At 34.2% G+C, this 12,737-nt stretch overlaps 1 protein-coding gene across 1 annotated transcript; it reads left to right on the top strand.

Annotated features, from left to right (window-relative positions):
- The first annotated feature begins 11,132 nt into the window (after positions 1 to 11,132).
- LOC129758444 (dynein regulatory complex protein 10-like) lies at positions 11,133 to 12,267 on the top strand. Its single transcript, XM_055755941.1, has 2 exons — positions 11,133 to 11,555; positions 11,624 to 12,267. The coding sequence occupies exons 1-2, from the start codon at positions 11,202 to 11,204 to the stop codon at positions 12,137 to 12,139; spliced, it is 870 nt and encodes a 289-aa protein (XP_055611916.1). The 5' UTR covers positions 11,133 to 11,201; the 3' UTR covers positions 12,140 to 12,267.
- The last annotated feature ends 470 nt before the right edge of the window (positions 12,268 to 12,737 follow it).

Genomic DNA, 12,737 nt, shown 5'->3' with positions numbered 1-12,737 from the left:
CGCGGGATCATTAAGTAAGTAAGTAAGATTCACTTGAATACAATAACGCACTCAATAAATGGTGGCTCCAGAGAGCTTGCTTAAAAATTAGATATTTATGAAACTGCCGCCGACCGCGGCCTAGAGGATAGCATTCAAATCTTCTAAGCCTGAGGTCATGAGATCAAATCTCGATCACGGCATACACAGTACTCTTTCTGTGGGCTGGTGGTTTAAGCGTTTGTAAAATGCTAGCCATCATATTCTTGAAAGATGAACGCCTTAGGAAATCTATATATATAAAAAGCAATTTCCGTATGTTTGTTTGTTTGTTTGTTTGTTTGTTTGTTTGTTTGTCCTCTATAGACTCATCCGTTTTAAGAGCTAGAGGTCTGAAATTTGGCATGGATGCTCATTAGGACCAGGAATGATGAAAAATGTTTTCAGATTTTCGGATGATCCCTTCTGAAGGGGGTCGTCCATACAAGACAAATATTGTTTTCGCGATATTGACGTTATTTTTTGTAGGATTATGTTGAAAATTCGCATATGAGTCTTTTGAAAAACGAGCAATCGATTTCAGGTATCAAATTTTGTGTAAGGGGTCATCCAATGGGGTCGTCCATATTAACTGTTCGCTGTTTTTGCGATATTGACGTTATTATACATTATATTCGGCTGAAAATTGGTACACGATAGCTTTGAGTGACGTGGAATCGAATTGAAGTATCAAATTTAGTGTAAGGGGCCGGAAAAAGGGGTCGTCCATATTCACTATTCAGTATTTTAGTAATATTGTCGTTATTATACATCGGATTGGGATGAAAATTTGCACATACGAGTTATAACAAACAAACAATTGATTTTACTAATCAAAATTTAAGTCAGGGTCGTCCAAAGGGGTCGTCCATATGAACTATTCACTGTTTTTGCGATATTGGCGTTATTATACAACGGATTCAGATAAAAATTGGTACACGAGAGTTTTCAGGGACGGGCAATCGATTTCATGTATCAAATTTAGTGTAAGGGGCCGGCAAAAGGGGTCGTCCATATTAATTTTTCAGTATTTTTGCGATTTTGTCGTTACCATTCGTCGGATTGAGATGACAATTTGTATATAGAGTTATTAGAAACATACAATTGATTCTAATTAACCCAATTTGGGCTAGGGATCGTATATAAAAATAATTACTGTGTTTGCGATATTGACGTTATTATTCATCGCATTGGGATGAAAATTCGCACACGGTTGTTTTCAGGCAGGCAATCGATTTCAGATCATAATCTTTTGCCAGGGGTCCACGAAAGGGGTCGTTTGTATTAATTATTTTTCGCTGTTTTTAGCGAAATTGACGTTTTCATGCAATTGATTTGTATAAATTTGCACAAAGGGGTTTAACTTTTTGGCAATAATCGCGTTGTTATGCAACAATCGAGTCAAAATTTATACACCGTCAATTTTGTTGGGACCGTCAATTGATTTCTGATTTCAAATTTAGTAGCAGACGACAGAAAAAAGCGATCGTCCAACATTTTTGCAAGCATTACTTAACAATCAATTCAGAAGTGCATCTGGAAAATGCTTGGCAATTGACTTTCATACAAACTATTTACTTTCATACTGACATATTCCAAGTTAAAAGCGAAACGGAGTTCGTATTGGATCAGCTAGTCTTTAAATAAACATGAAGTGTCACTGAGATCCTATGTGTGTGTGTGTACGTTTGCATCTTTTTGCTAAATGTTTTTTGAATCTCGTCTCGTTTTTTTTGTTTCCTCAGATTAAAGTTTTTTTTTGCGTCGAGAGCATTGGAGATGAAAGCTCAAATCAAAAGCTTAAATCTGAGGAAAATAGCTCAAATCTGAGAGTTGTGCTCCACACCACACACCCATAACTGCATTCCTGTGGTTTAAAACAAGTTGCAGAAAACACAGATTTTTTCAACACTAGCCTCAAATTTATCCAACGAGGCTTGCTGTATGCTTAAATATCGAGTTTTAAAATGAGCTTCATACAAAATTTTAAAGGAAATTTAAAAAAAAATCCCTCAGAAATCCATTAATTAGCCTACAAGAAACTCACCTTAACAAATAACCGCATGTGGATGGCGATGCCAATGACTGAAGATTTCTGATCAAGTTGGTTCTTGACAGTACTTTTCTATACTATTTTCAGTGTCGAAATGTTTACTTTTTCGCACTGAATCGCAAAATGTTATGTTTGCATAAAGTGGATTTTTTCAGCACAAGTCTTACATTTGTGCAACGAGGCTTACCGTGTTTTCTTCCAAATCAAAACAGTGTCGAGAAGTATAGCACATTTCGACACTGTTTTGAAACTTTATTGAAAATATTTCACTATGACATTGTTTTTTTTCGGTAGGAGAAGCAGGCCTTTTCAAGAAAAAAAACTTCGTAACCAAAAACAAACATTTAAGCACGGAGTCTGCCGCGACCTCAGGTTGCTTCAGTCGTGCAATATTTAACCGAGGCGGGCGTCGCACAGTGGTCCAATTCTCAAAAAAGCTGGCAAAAAGTCTGTTTTCAACAATTTTTGCTCTGAAACCTTTCAAAATTGTTCAATAATCATAATTTCACAAAAAATAACATATTATTTTCATATTTTCTTTGAAATTTTTTTTTTATTGTAAGAATTCGGAAAATTTAATTTATTTTAATATCTCAGTAAGTGAATTCTTGTATTGAAATTTTCCAACAGATTGCTGCAAAATCTATGACATCCTAGAAAGGTTAATTGAATCTAAAATTATCTCAAAATTACAATACATATGAAATAAAATCAATATAGATTGACCTGACAACGCTTTAGTACCGATCACTTTTTTATTTTTTCATTAATTAACGAGTCAATATAGAAATTTTATGATAGATGAGAATTGTTCAACAATTTCGCCACTACTGATCAAAATTTTGAAATTAAGGTTTGTAGGCTTTTTTTTCTTAAATGATTATTTATTATATCAACGGTTGTTTTAACACAAAACACTCAATTTACATTTTAAACGAGAAATACAAACTTTTTGCTTCATATTTTCCAATTTTTTAATTTAACTTTTAATATTTATTTTTAAATTTATTTCATATTTCATATTTTTAAAATAATACCAAAAAAGTTTCTAACAGTTTTCAAAGTTTCAATTGGTTCTCATGAATATTGAACAGGTTCTATAATTTGAACAATAATTAGAAGAATATTTGAGAAACCGTAATTTAATTTTGTTTTGAGAGTTTTCCTAATAATAAAAATAACACAGAAATTCATACTGATAGTGCTTCAAATATGAAAAGGATGTTTTATGAATGGATTTTTGAGAAAAATCAACCTAGAGATCCAATTAAATATCAATTTAGTTCGTGATCCGGGAGGTTATTGGCTTAGAAGTCAAATTTGATGAAAAAAGTGGTTCAACTCTTTGAAGTCGTTCTCCAAAAATGGCAAAAAAAGGCAGCCCAATTTGCCATATTTTGTAGCCAGGAAATGTGGGAATCTATCCAACGTAAAATTAGAGTGGAGTTATGTGGAGTTTTTTTTAAATCTCTAGTTGAAGTTATAAAATTCAAAATATTTATCGTTTTTTGCAACTAAATTCCATATAAAAAATTTCAACTTCATTCCAAATCACAAATTTCTATAAGATAAAGTGTAAAATGTGCCTAAGAAAAATATAAAAATAATTGCAAAGCAATATATATTCGCGATTTGAATATCTATTCGTTTTTCAATGTAAGCAAATCTTTGCGAATTTTTCAAAAAATATTCAATCTTTTCTTAGCATTCCTTTGAGAACACCGAAACAGGTAAAATTAAGACTATCATTTTCATGGTTTCATTTAGCTTGAAAATGCTGGAACACGATGAAATATTTGGATAGTTTATTATGAGCGCTTCAAAAATCGACTTTCTGCCAGCTTTTCTGGGTTTTGGACCACTGTGCGTCGGTTTCGTATGTTGTTCACTGCGGAGAGTTTTGGGCGCATCTTCATTATCATCAGCATTACCACCTTGGAACGTTCGTACCTCATACAGCATACCTCTTGCAGCGCAACAATGTCGAATTTTCGGCTTGTTGGTTAGCACTTGGGTACTGCCCATTAAATTTAGAGATCGGCAGTTCCATGTTTCCAATCCCTAGTCCCTTTCGTCGTGTGGGTCTTCGCCGATTTCCATCCAAAACTTGTTGATCATAGTTCGTTGCTTGTTTTTTTTTTATAGTCACGGGCTCGAAAGGCCCGCAGCTAACCCCACTATCTCGTGATGTTGCTGTGTTGGGTCCCGAACACCACCAGGACGTTGTTGCACACCACACGCTGCTCCTGACTGTAGTATCGGGAAAACAGGACTAGTTTCTATGTTCTAAGAGAAGCTTCATGACGTCTGCCCTTGCTTATAGTTGAATCAAGAATGTTTATTTTATTTTTTTGTTGCCAACATATCAAAAGGTTACTATGATTTAAGATACTAAAATTACTTTCTTTTTTTTCATATATTTTTTTAAACTCTTCAAACAATAAGGATCTTTTTATGTCCAGACATTGTTCAAATGAGACATTTCTTAGGCGTTCAACACCTATTTTATACAAAATGTATACAAACGATAGCTCACGGAGATCGCCATCAGCATATTGTTTATTGCTACCTTTCGATGTAAAACATACTGTTCCAACAAAAATATCTAGTTTTCTACCTCTATTTTCCTACAGAAAACAGTCTATGGATTTGGTGTTCCTTCTTCTTCTTCTCCTCTTAATGGCGAGCTTGTTCAGCTAAACTGCCAATTTGGTGTTCCGTCATTCGGAATTAGACTCTTGACTTATGCTGCAGCCCTTGAGTTTATTTTAAACGATCTCCACATCATATGATTTTTCAACTCTATAATATTCTTTTCTAGTCGACGAAACAAAGTATCTGATCGGAATTATTTATCACACTTTTCTTTTCCATCACAAATATCATCATTTTTTCATCGAAGTTCCCTTGTTGTTTGTGCTGGAATTTCAACTGACAACGATAAAATCATTTGAAAATTTCCATCTGTCTCATTTAGCGGACTTCATTGCCAATCATTGGATGACACCAGACTTTTATCTACACATTCATGCAACTAGTTCATATCTACAATTCTTTACCTGCCTTAATGTCAGAATGGAATAAGACTTCACCTGATCCATTTCTATCTCCTTCAAAATAGTTTTTCACCTGCTTTTCGGCAGAATGGAATTAGCCTTCTGATTGCGCATTCAAGCGCCTGATCCATTTCAACTTCTGAACTAATCTACGAAAACAAACTTTTACATTAGTTTTTCACCTGCTTTTCGGCAGAATGGACTTAGCCTTTCTGATTGCGCATTTAAGCGTCTGATCCATTTCTACTACAACCTGCATATTTGCAGAACGAAACCAGACTTTCGATTCGCATTTCAGCGACTGGTTCGTTTCTAATTTTCGTCTAAATTCCGAGAAAATGAGTCTTAAAAATAACATATCTTAACCCTTTTCCTCTTACCCAACGCAAAGGTTTTTTATCCTCGTCGCCAATGTAGTATCGGGAAAACAGGACTAGTTTCTATGTTCTAAGAGAAGCTACATGACGTTTGCCCTTGCTAATAGTTGAATCAAGAATGTTTTCTTTTACTGCCAAAATATCAAAAGGTCACTATTTTTATTTTTATTTTAAATATGTCTTTATTGGTATCAATTCATCATTACATTTATATTACATTATGACATTCAATTAGGTGTTCAGCTCAATAATGAACTGTTCATAGCCCTATAGTTAACTAGATAGTAAAAAAAATTTTATAACAATTAAATTTGTTTAGCGCAATCAAGTATTTACCGGGATTCGACCAGACCGAACTGAACGCCAATTTGAAAAAAATTGAGTTATCTATTGCAGCGGATGCGAAACATGATAAACTACATGTGCAATGGAAATCAGAACATTTTTCCTATTTTTTCTGATTTTATTAGAAAATTTCAATGTTGCAGACAGTGAAAATGGCAAAAATGCGTTGCGCCAAAGTGAACTGAGCGCCACCTTAGAGGTAAAGACAAAAAGTCTGTTTCGGTCATGAATACTGATTTTGTGCGAAATAATCTTATGTGTGTTAGTTTTTTCGATCCAAACAGTTCTTCGGCTCGTCACGAACTAATATCTGATAAATAAAATGATTAAAAACGTTCCCGTGGCTAAAAACTTTGTATTTCGGATTGTAAGCATTTGGTAAAATTTCGCTCCGCCAGACTGAACCGAATCCTTGAGTTTTGTTTTCCAATTTACTCAAGGGGATGTTAGAATTTTTAAAATTTAACGATGAAAAATGCTTTGTTTTAATACTTACTGTCGTTCAGAACGCAACCGGTAAGTAACAATCAAAGATATTCCGGATTTCAAAAGTGCGAAATTTGTTGGCTCGGTTGACTCTGGCTCACCGAAAAAAAACATTTTCCAAGCATCAGCCATACTCGTTGCGTGCTGCTCGTAAAGCGCCTTTTAGTAGGCTCCTACGTTTAGAACAAATTGTCCAGACAAATGATAGCGCATGGCAATTTTTTAAACATTTTGGTTCGACCAGAGTGAACTGGGTGCAAGCATATTGCTATTAAATCTGAGTTTTCGGCTTATTGCGTAATCAGAAATCGACTGTTTGTAGATAAGCAGCTTATTTCGCAAACACAACTTGGATTTCCTGTTGATGAGAGAATAAAGAGATTTAGTGTATTTATTGCATTTAGATTGAATATCTTCAATGTGATTTTTAAAAGTAAGATTCCGATCAAGTGTGAGTCCCAAGTCCTTCACGTGATCAGACCATTCTAATGAAACCCCATTAAAAGTTATGGAATGATTTTCAGTAGGTTTTGAAAATTCAGCTCTTGGCTTATGGGGAAATTAAATAAGTTGAGTTTTTCAAGCATTAGGAGAAATTTTCCACATTTTCAAGTAATTCAAAAAGGAATTTAAATTTTGCTGCAATCTACTGCGTACCACCCGTAAATTCCGACCTTTGGCTGAAAGCAAAGTATCATCAGCAAATAATCTTCTATCTTTTCCTTCTGGTACATCAGGAAGATCAGAAGTAAAAATATTGTATAAAATTGGCCCAAGTATACTGCCCTGAGGGACACCAGCTCTAATGGGTGTCCTTTCAGAGCATGAATTTTGATAGCTTACTTGTAAGGTTCGGCTAGTCAAATAATTTCGAATAATTTTGGTGAGATGTACAGGAAAATCAAATCGAGCTAATTTAGCTACTAAACCTTTGTGCCAAACACTGTCAAAAGCTTTTTCAATATCTAGAATAGCAACACCAGTTGAATAACCTTCAGATTTGCTAGCGTTAATCATATTAGTTACACTCAAAAGTTGATGTGTAGTAGAATGTCCATGACGAAAATCAAATTGTTCATCAGGGAAAATAGAATTCTGATTAATGTGAATCATCGTTCTATTCAAAATAACTCTTTCAAATAGTTTACTTAAGGAAGGAAGCAAACTAATTGGTCGATAACTTGAAGGCTCTGAAGCACTTTTTCCAGGTTTCGAAATTGAAGTTACTTTGGCATTTTTTCATTTATTGGGAAAATAAGCCAAGTGCAAACATTTATTGAAGATTTTAACTAAAAAATTAAAAGTGCTTTCAGGCAACTTTTTAATAAGAATATAAAAATCCCATCTTCCCCGGGGCTTTCATATTTTTAAATTGTTTGAAAATCAATTTGAGTTCATCAATAATTGTTTCACAAGAAGGCAAATATGCGGCAACAATTATAATTTTCCCCGTAGACGTTTCTAATTCAATTCCAATTGTTTCTAAGACTTTTGTATTGAAAGAAGGAAGAAGTCTTAATTTGAGACGACCATTGTGACAATAGACTGAGTCGATTTGGGGTCATTTTCGAATTCCTCAAACCCTGGGGTCTCAAAAGCTTCGTTTTGGTCCAAAACTCATCCATGATTTTTTGCAGAATTTTTAAGTAACGTTTACATGAGTAAATTTGGACTTTTAGGTTTGTATGGGAAAATTGAATATTTTGTACTGAAAAATCAACATTATTTTTGTTTCTTCTGTGGAACCGAGCCAGCTGGTGGTTTTTGTGCCAATTTATAAAATTCCTGATGGAAATTTTCCGCTGAACAACTTTGTCGAAGACCGTAAATTCGTATCTTATTAGACAAAAAAGTTATTAGCTGTTCAACAGAGGTATGTCTTTTGGCATTGATAAACAATAAATTCAATAGACACCACTGTTGTGTGCCTTGCGAGGTATTGCATCACTACTTTTAATGCACTACTTCGCGGGGCACAAGCAGTGGTGTCAATTGAATTTATTGTTCATCAATGCCAAAAGACATACCCCTGTTAAACAGCTAATAACTTTTTTGTCTAATAAGATACGAAGTTACGGTCTTCGACGAAGTTGTTCAGCGGAAAATTTCCTATAACAAATTTATAAATTGGCACAAAAACCATTTGCAGGCTTGGTTCCACAGAAGAAACAAAAATGATGTTGATTTTTCAGTACAAAATATTCAATTTTCCCATACAAACCTAAAAGGCCAAATTTACTCATGTAAACGTTACTTAAAAATTCTGCCAAAAATCATGGATGAGTTTTGGACCAAAACGAAGCTTTTGAGACCCCAGGGTTTGAGAAATTCGAAAATGACCCCAAATCGACTCAGTCTATTGTGACAATAGCTACACCCCCACCTTGTCGATCAAGTCGATCATTTCGCAAAATTTTAAAGAAAGCATTGCTTTTCAAGTTATTGTCTGGCTTTAAAAAAGTTTCAGTGATAGCAGCAATATGTATGTTTTGAGTTTTCAAAAATAAAAAGAATTCATCTTGGCTAGCCAGCAAAGATCTAGCGTTCCAATTGATAATATTTAAACACCTATTTGGATCCATGAGGGAATCGTAAAGTCATAATAATTTTGTTAGCATAATTAAAAGAAGTTTGGAAAGCTTCAAACATTGAATTTGCTTTCAACATAAGTTGCATCATTTCCATTAAATTTTGATGCAAAAATTTTAATTTTTCCTCAGTAATCTCACCCAAATCAACAAAATTGTTAGGATCAATTGCATGCAACTTGTTGCAAAACTAAATTTACGACTCGTGCTGGAAAAATCCACTTTTTGCAACTTGATGCATAAATAACTATTGTGACATTGTGGCGATTTTCCCTAAACTTGAAGAAAAGATGAAATATCCTGGTTAAATATTCTACAATTTTAAATTCAGCTTCCTCCAAATTATGTTATCAAAAATTATAACTTGGAAATTTGAATTTAAGACTTCTGTTCCTGATTTTCAAATTTTTTGCTAAATATGCATCTACTCTGAACTTAAAAACCGAAATCTCACATGCTTAGTTTTCAGAAAAAAATGTTGAACCTCATTGACTTAATCTTTCGCCAACAAAACCTACGCCCAGTAGTAGAAATGATAAAACCATCGAACTTCCGAACCAGCAACCTATCGTCATTTGATTGAGAAAAAACGGCTTCCCTACACTTCAATGCGTTGCGGCCACATTTTTCTTAAACTCGATTGAGCATAATGAGGTTAAAGCGGTTAACATTTCAATTGTGATCTAGGAAGGTGGGCGTTGGAAATTGTTAAGGAATGTTGATTCAGAAATACATTTTTCTTATTCATTCAATTAGATCTTTTAATTCCTTTCTATTTTATGTTCATCTGGACTTGCTATATTCATTTTCAATTCAACTAAAGAAGAGCCTTTAATAAATGTAATTGCAACTTGAAAAGTTTTCGAACTAAAACAAATTATTGAAGACAATTCATTATGTGAACCCTCAAAACAAAATCGAAACATCTTCGAAACAATCGTGCTAAATCTTTGCTTCAAGAAAATATCATCACCGAACCGTTTCAGAACCTGAAAATCCTTCGATCTCAACCACTAGGTGATAAAAACAAATTTTACAAATAAAACCCGATTGCTTAGTTCTATTTACAACCGATTGGAAATCAATGGCAGATTAAATTGAAAATAACCTCTGATAAACTCCGAACCGAAGCACAGTTCAGTTGTACAGATGGCGCACCCATTATTTTATGGTACTGGAAGAAGGGGAAGCTATATGGCATAGTGCAGTACAGGTACAATACTCTCGCATTGCCCAAACCGGAACTCAAAACAGAAGGCACTTGAAACTGTCGGAACCAAATATAGAATCATCATGGCTGGATGCGTACCATTTCATAATAGCCATTGACCTAGTCGGATTGGATTGCGGTAAGGACGCGTGTTTTCAGCTTAATAATCATGTTCCGGTTAAGGTATCATTTCACGATATCATTTTAGCAGTGATTTTAATCAAGCCCGAAATCAGAATCAAATTAACTGTGAAAACAATCAAATATTTCATTTCAACAGATTAATATGACCAAGTTTATTCATTACTGATTGTTCTCAAACAGCCTGTGCAGAGTTTATTGTAGTAGAACTTGTTACCTTCACCATACCCGAGCAAATGGGGGAAATAACATGCAAAGATGACCAGTGCGGTTAACGATCCAAACTCTCTCTTCGACATCACCAGACTGAAACAAATAATCGATAACCTAATGGGTAAACTGCAATAAAACATATAAAAATGGTACTAGCATAATTTTAAGTTAATTTGTTTGATACGCATTCATCAGTGTTTAATAATCTTGTAGTTTAAAAACTCTTAAAAAAAAAACAAATTTAAAAAAACACTATAACTTAATTTGTTGAAGCATTTTACCCCACAAGACCGCATAATTGACTAAAACGGCAGGAATTTTCTTCGATAACTGCACTTCATTAGAGACGGATTTTAATCAAAGCAGAACACACCGTCGGCTTATCTTGCATGTAATCGTGAAGGTAATTAAAGCTCATTTGCTCTTACTAGAACTTCCAAGTTGGTAACAATGCATTGCAATGTTTCAAAAAAAAGTGTAGATACATATAGTGGATACACCAGATATATTTTCCATATGAATATTTACAAAAAGACCATTACACATTTTGAATTTTATTTAAAAAAAAGTGAAGAATTATAACATAATACATTGTATATTTTTGAAATAAAGTAGGCTTAACTTTTTAAATGAAAGTTTGTCATTTTTGAACGCAGCATTTTTATAAAAAGAAACATTTTGTGCAATATTCTTGGAAAATATTTATTTCGAATAATGGATAACATTGTCATGTTGAAGCTAATTGACAGTGCCCTTATGAAATTAAATTTGCTGGACGTGTTTCCAAAGAATTTTGACCAAATCCTTGAACCGTTAAAACGATTCTCATTTCGGCAATTTTTGGAACAAAAAATCGAAGCCTTGGAAGAATTTCGTCAACAAATCATTGACTTCGAATTCCTGAGCATTGACGGCTATTATAAACTTTCATCTTCGTCATCCATGAGGTCAGAGGAAGAACTCTTTAGTCGTGAAAAATATTACAGTTATGTAGAACTAGTCAGATATTTACGCAGACAGCTGGGGAATCTCACCCGCCTGTATGATCTCCATCACCTGCAAATGTTGGTGAGTAAATAATGGAATAAATAAATTTTAGAAAACACACAATCAAGTATTGTTTCAATTTCTTTCAGGACGATTTTAGTATAGAAATTTCTAGAAATATTTTTGTAAGCAGATGGGAAAAAGCTAGGAAAGAACAGCTCATACAGATGCAAACTTTAGAATATCAAGAGCTAGAAAATCAAACGAATCAATCCTTAGCCGAAATTCAAACGGCCCTAGACTCTCGCCAAGTTATTGATAAGTTCACCGCATATGAATTTAAAAGAATAGAAGATCTCATCGAACACTGGATGGCGAAATTCGAACGGGAGAAAACTTTGGTCGAATCAGGACTCCAACGGGCTCGTTCCAAGAAAAGACACTGGGAAGATATGATTCAGGAATACGAACGTCGAACAGAGGAAATCGAACGACTGGAAACGCTGGAAGCAGAATACATCGATCACTTCGAAAAGACTGCCAGCGCTAAAATTATACAAGCTTGGTGGCGAGCCAATCTAAAGCGCCGAGGGATCGTACTGCAGCCAAAAAGACGTAAACGCGCAGCAAAGAAGGGTAAAAAGAAAGGTTTGAATAAAAAATAAAATAACTCTACTCTACATGGTTCATAATTGTAAAAGCTTGCGTGTTTTTCAAACTAGCTCGAAAGCCAATGATAAAATTATTCATGTGAACATGGCAACAACACCAACAAAATCAACGAAATACCAAAATAAACTATCTTTGAACCACAACCCTCCGAGATGACAGTCAAATTTATGCCACGAGTTTACAGTTAAATGTTGCTAAAAGAGCAACTAAAACTTGAAGTAGTGTTCGTAGAATAAGTACCTGCAGGGACAGGTAGCAAGCCTGCTGCGCAAGCGCATTTTTATCATGACTTGACAACACTCCGAATAAATTGAATATCTCATTAAAAAACACCTTATGAAAAAATTTAATTTTTATTTTCAAAACTTTGAAAAATTGTTCCTATTTTAATAATTTTTTGTTTGTTAACATTTCAAATTCATGAAATGACGGATGTTGTTGACATGTTGTCATATTAGACTGAGTCGATTTTTGAATTTCTCAAACCCTGGGGTCTAAAAAGCATCGTTTTGGTTCCAAACTCATTCATGATTTTTTAACAGAATTTTGAAGTTAAGTTTCATGGAAAAATTTGAACTTTAAGTTTGTAAG

Source organism: Uranotaenia lowii, chromosome 3, assembly GCF_029784155.1.
Source record: "Uranotaenia lowii strain MFRU-FL chromosome 3, ASM2978415v1, whole genome shotgun sequence".
Taxonomy (NCBI): domain Eukaryota; kingdom Metazoa; phylum Arthropoda; class Insecta; order Diptera; family Culicidae; genus Uranotaenia; species Uranotaenia lowii.
The sequence above is the reverse complement of the archived record's forward strand: the minus strand, read 5'-3'. Positions and strand labels throughout refer to the sequence as shown.

Bases quoted from the DNA above. Each gene is read 5' to 3' on its own strand.
- LOC129758444 (XM_055755941.1), top strand. From the start codon at position 11,202: ATGGATAACATTGTCATGTTGAAGCTAATTGACAGTGCCCTTATGAAA. The intron at 11,556-11,623 runs GTGAGTAAATAA...AATTTCTTTCAG, and splicing joins TCCATCACCTGCAAATGTTG to GACGATTTTAGTATAGAAAT.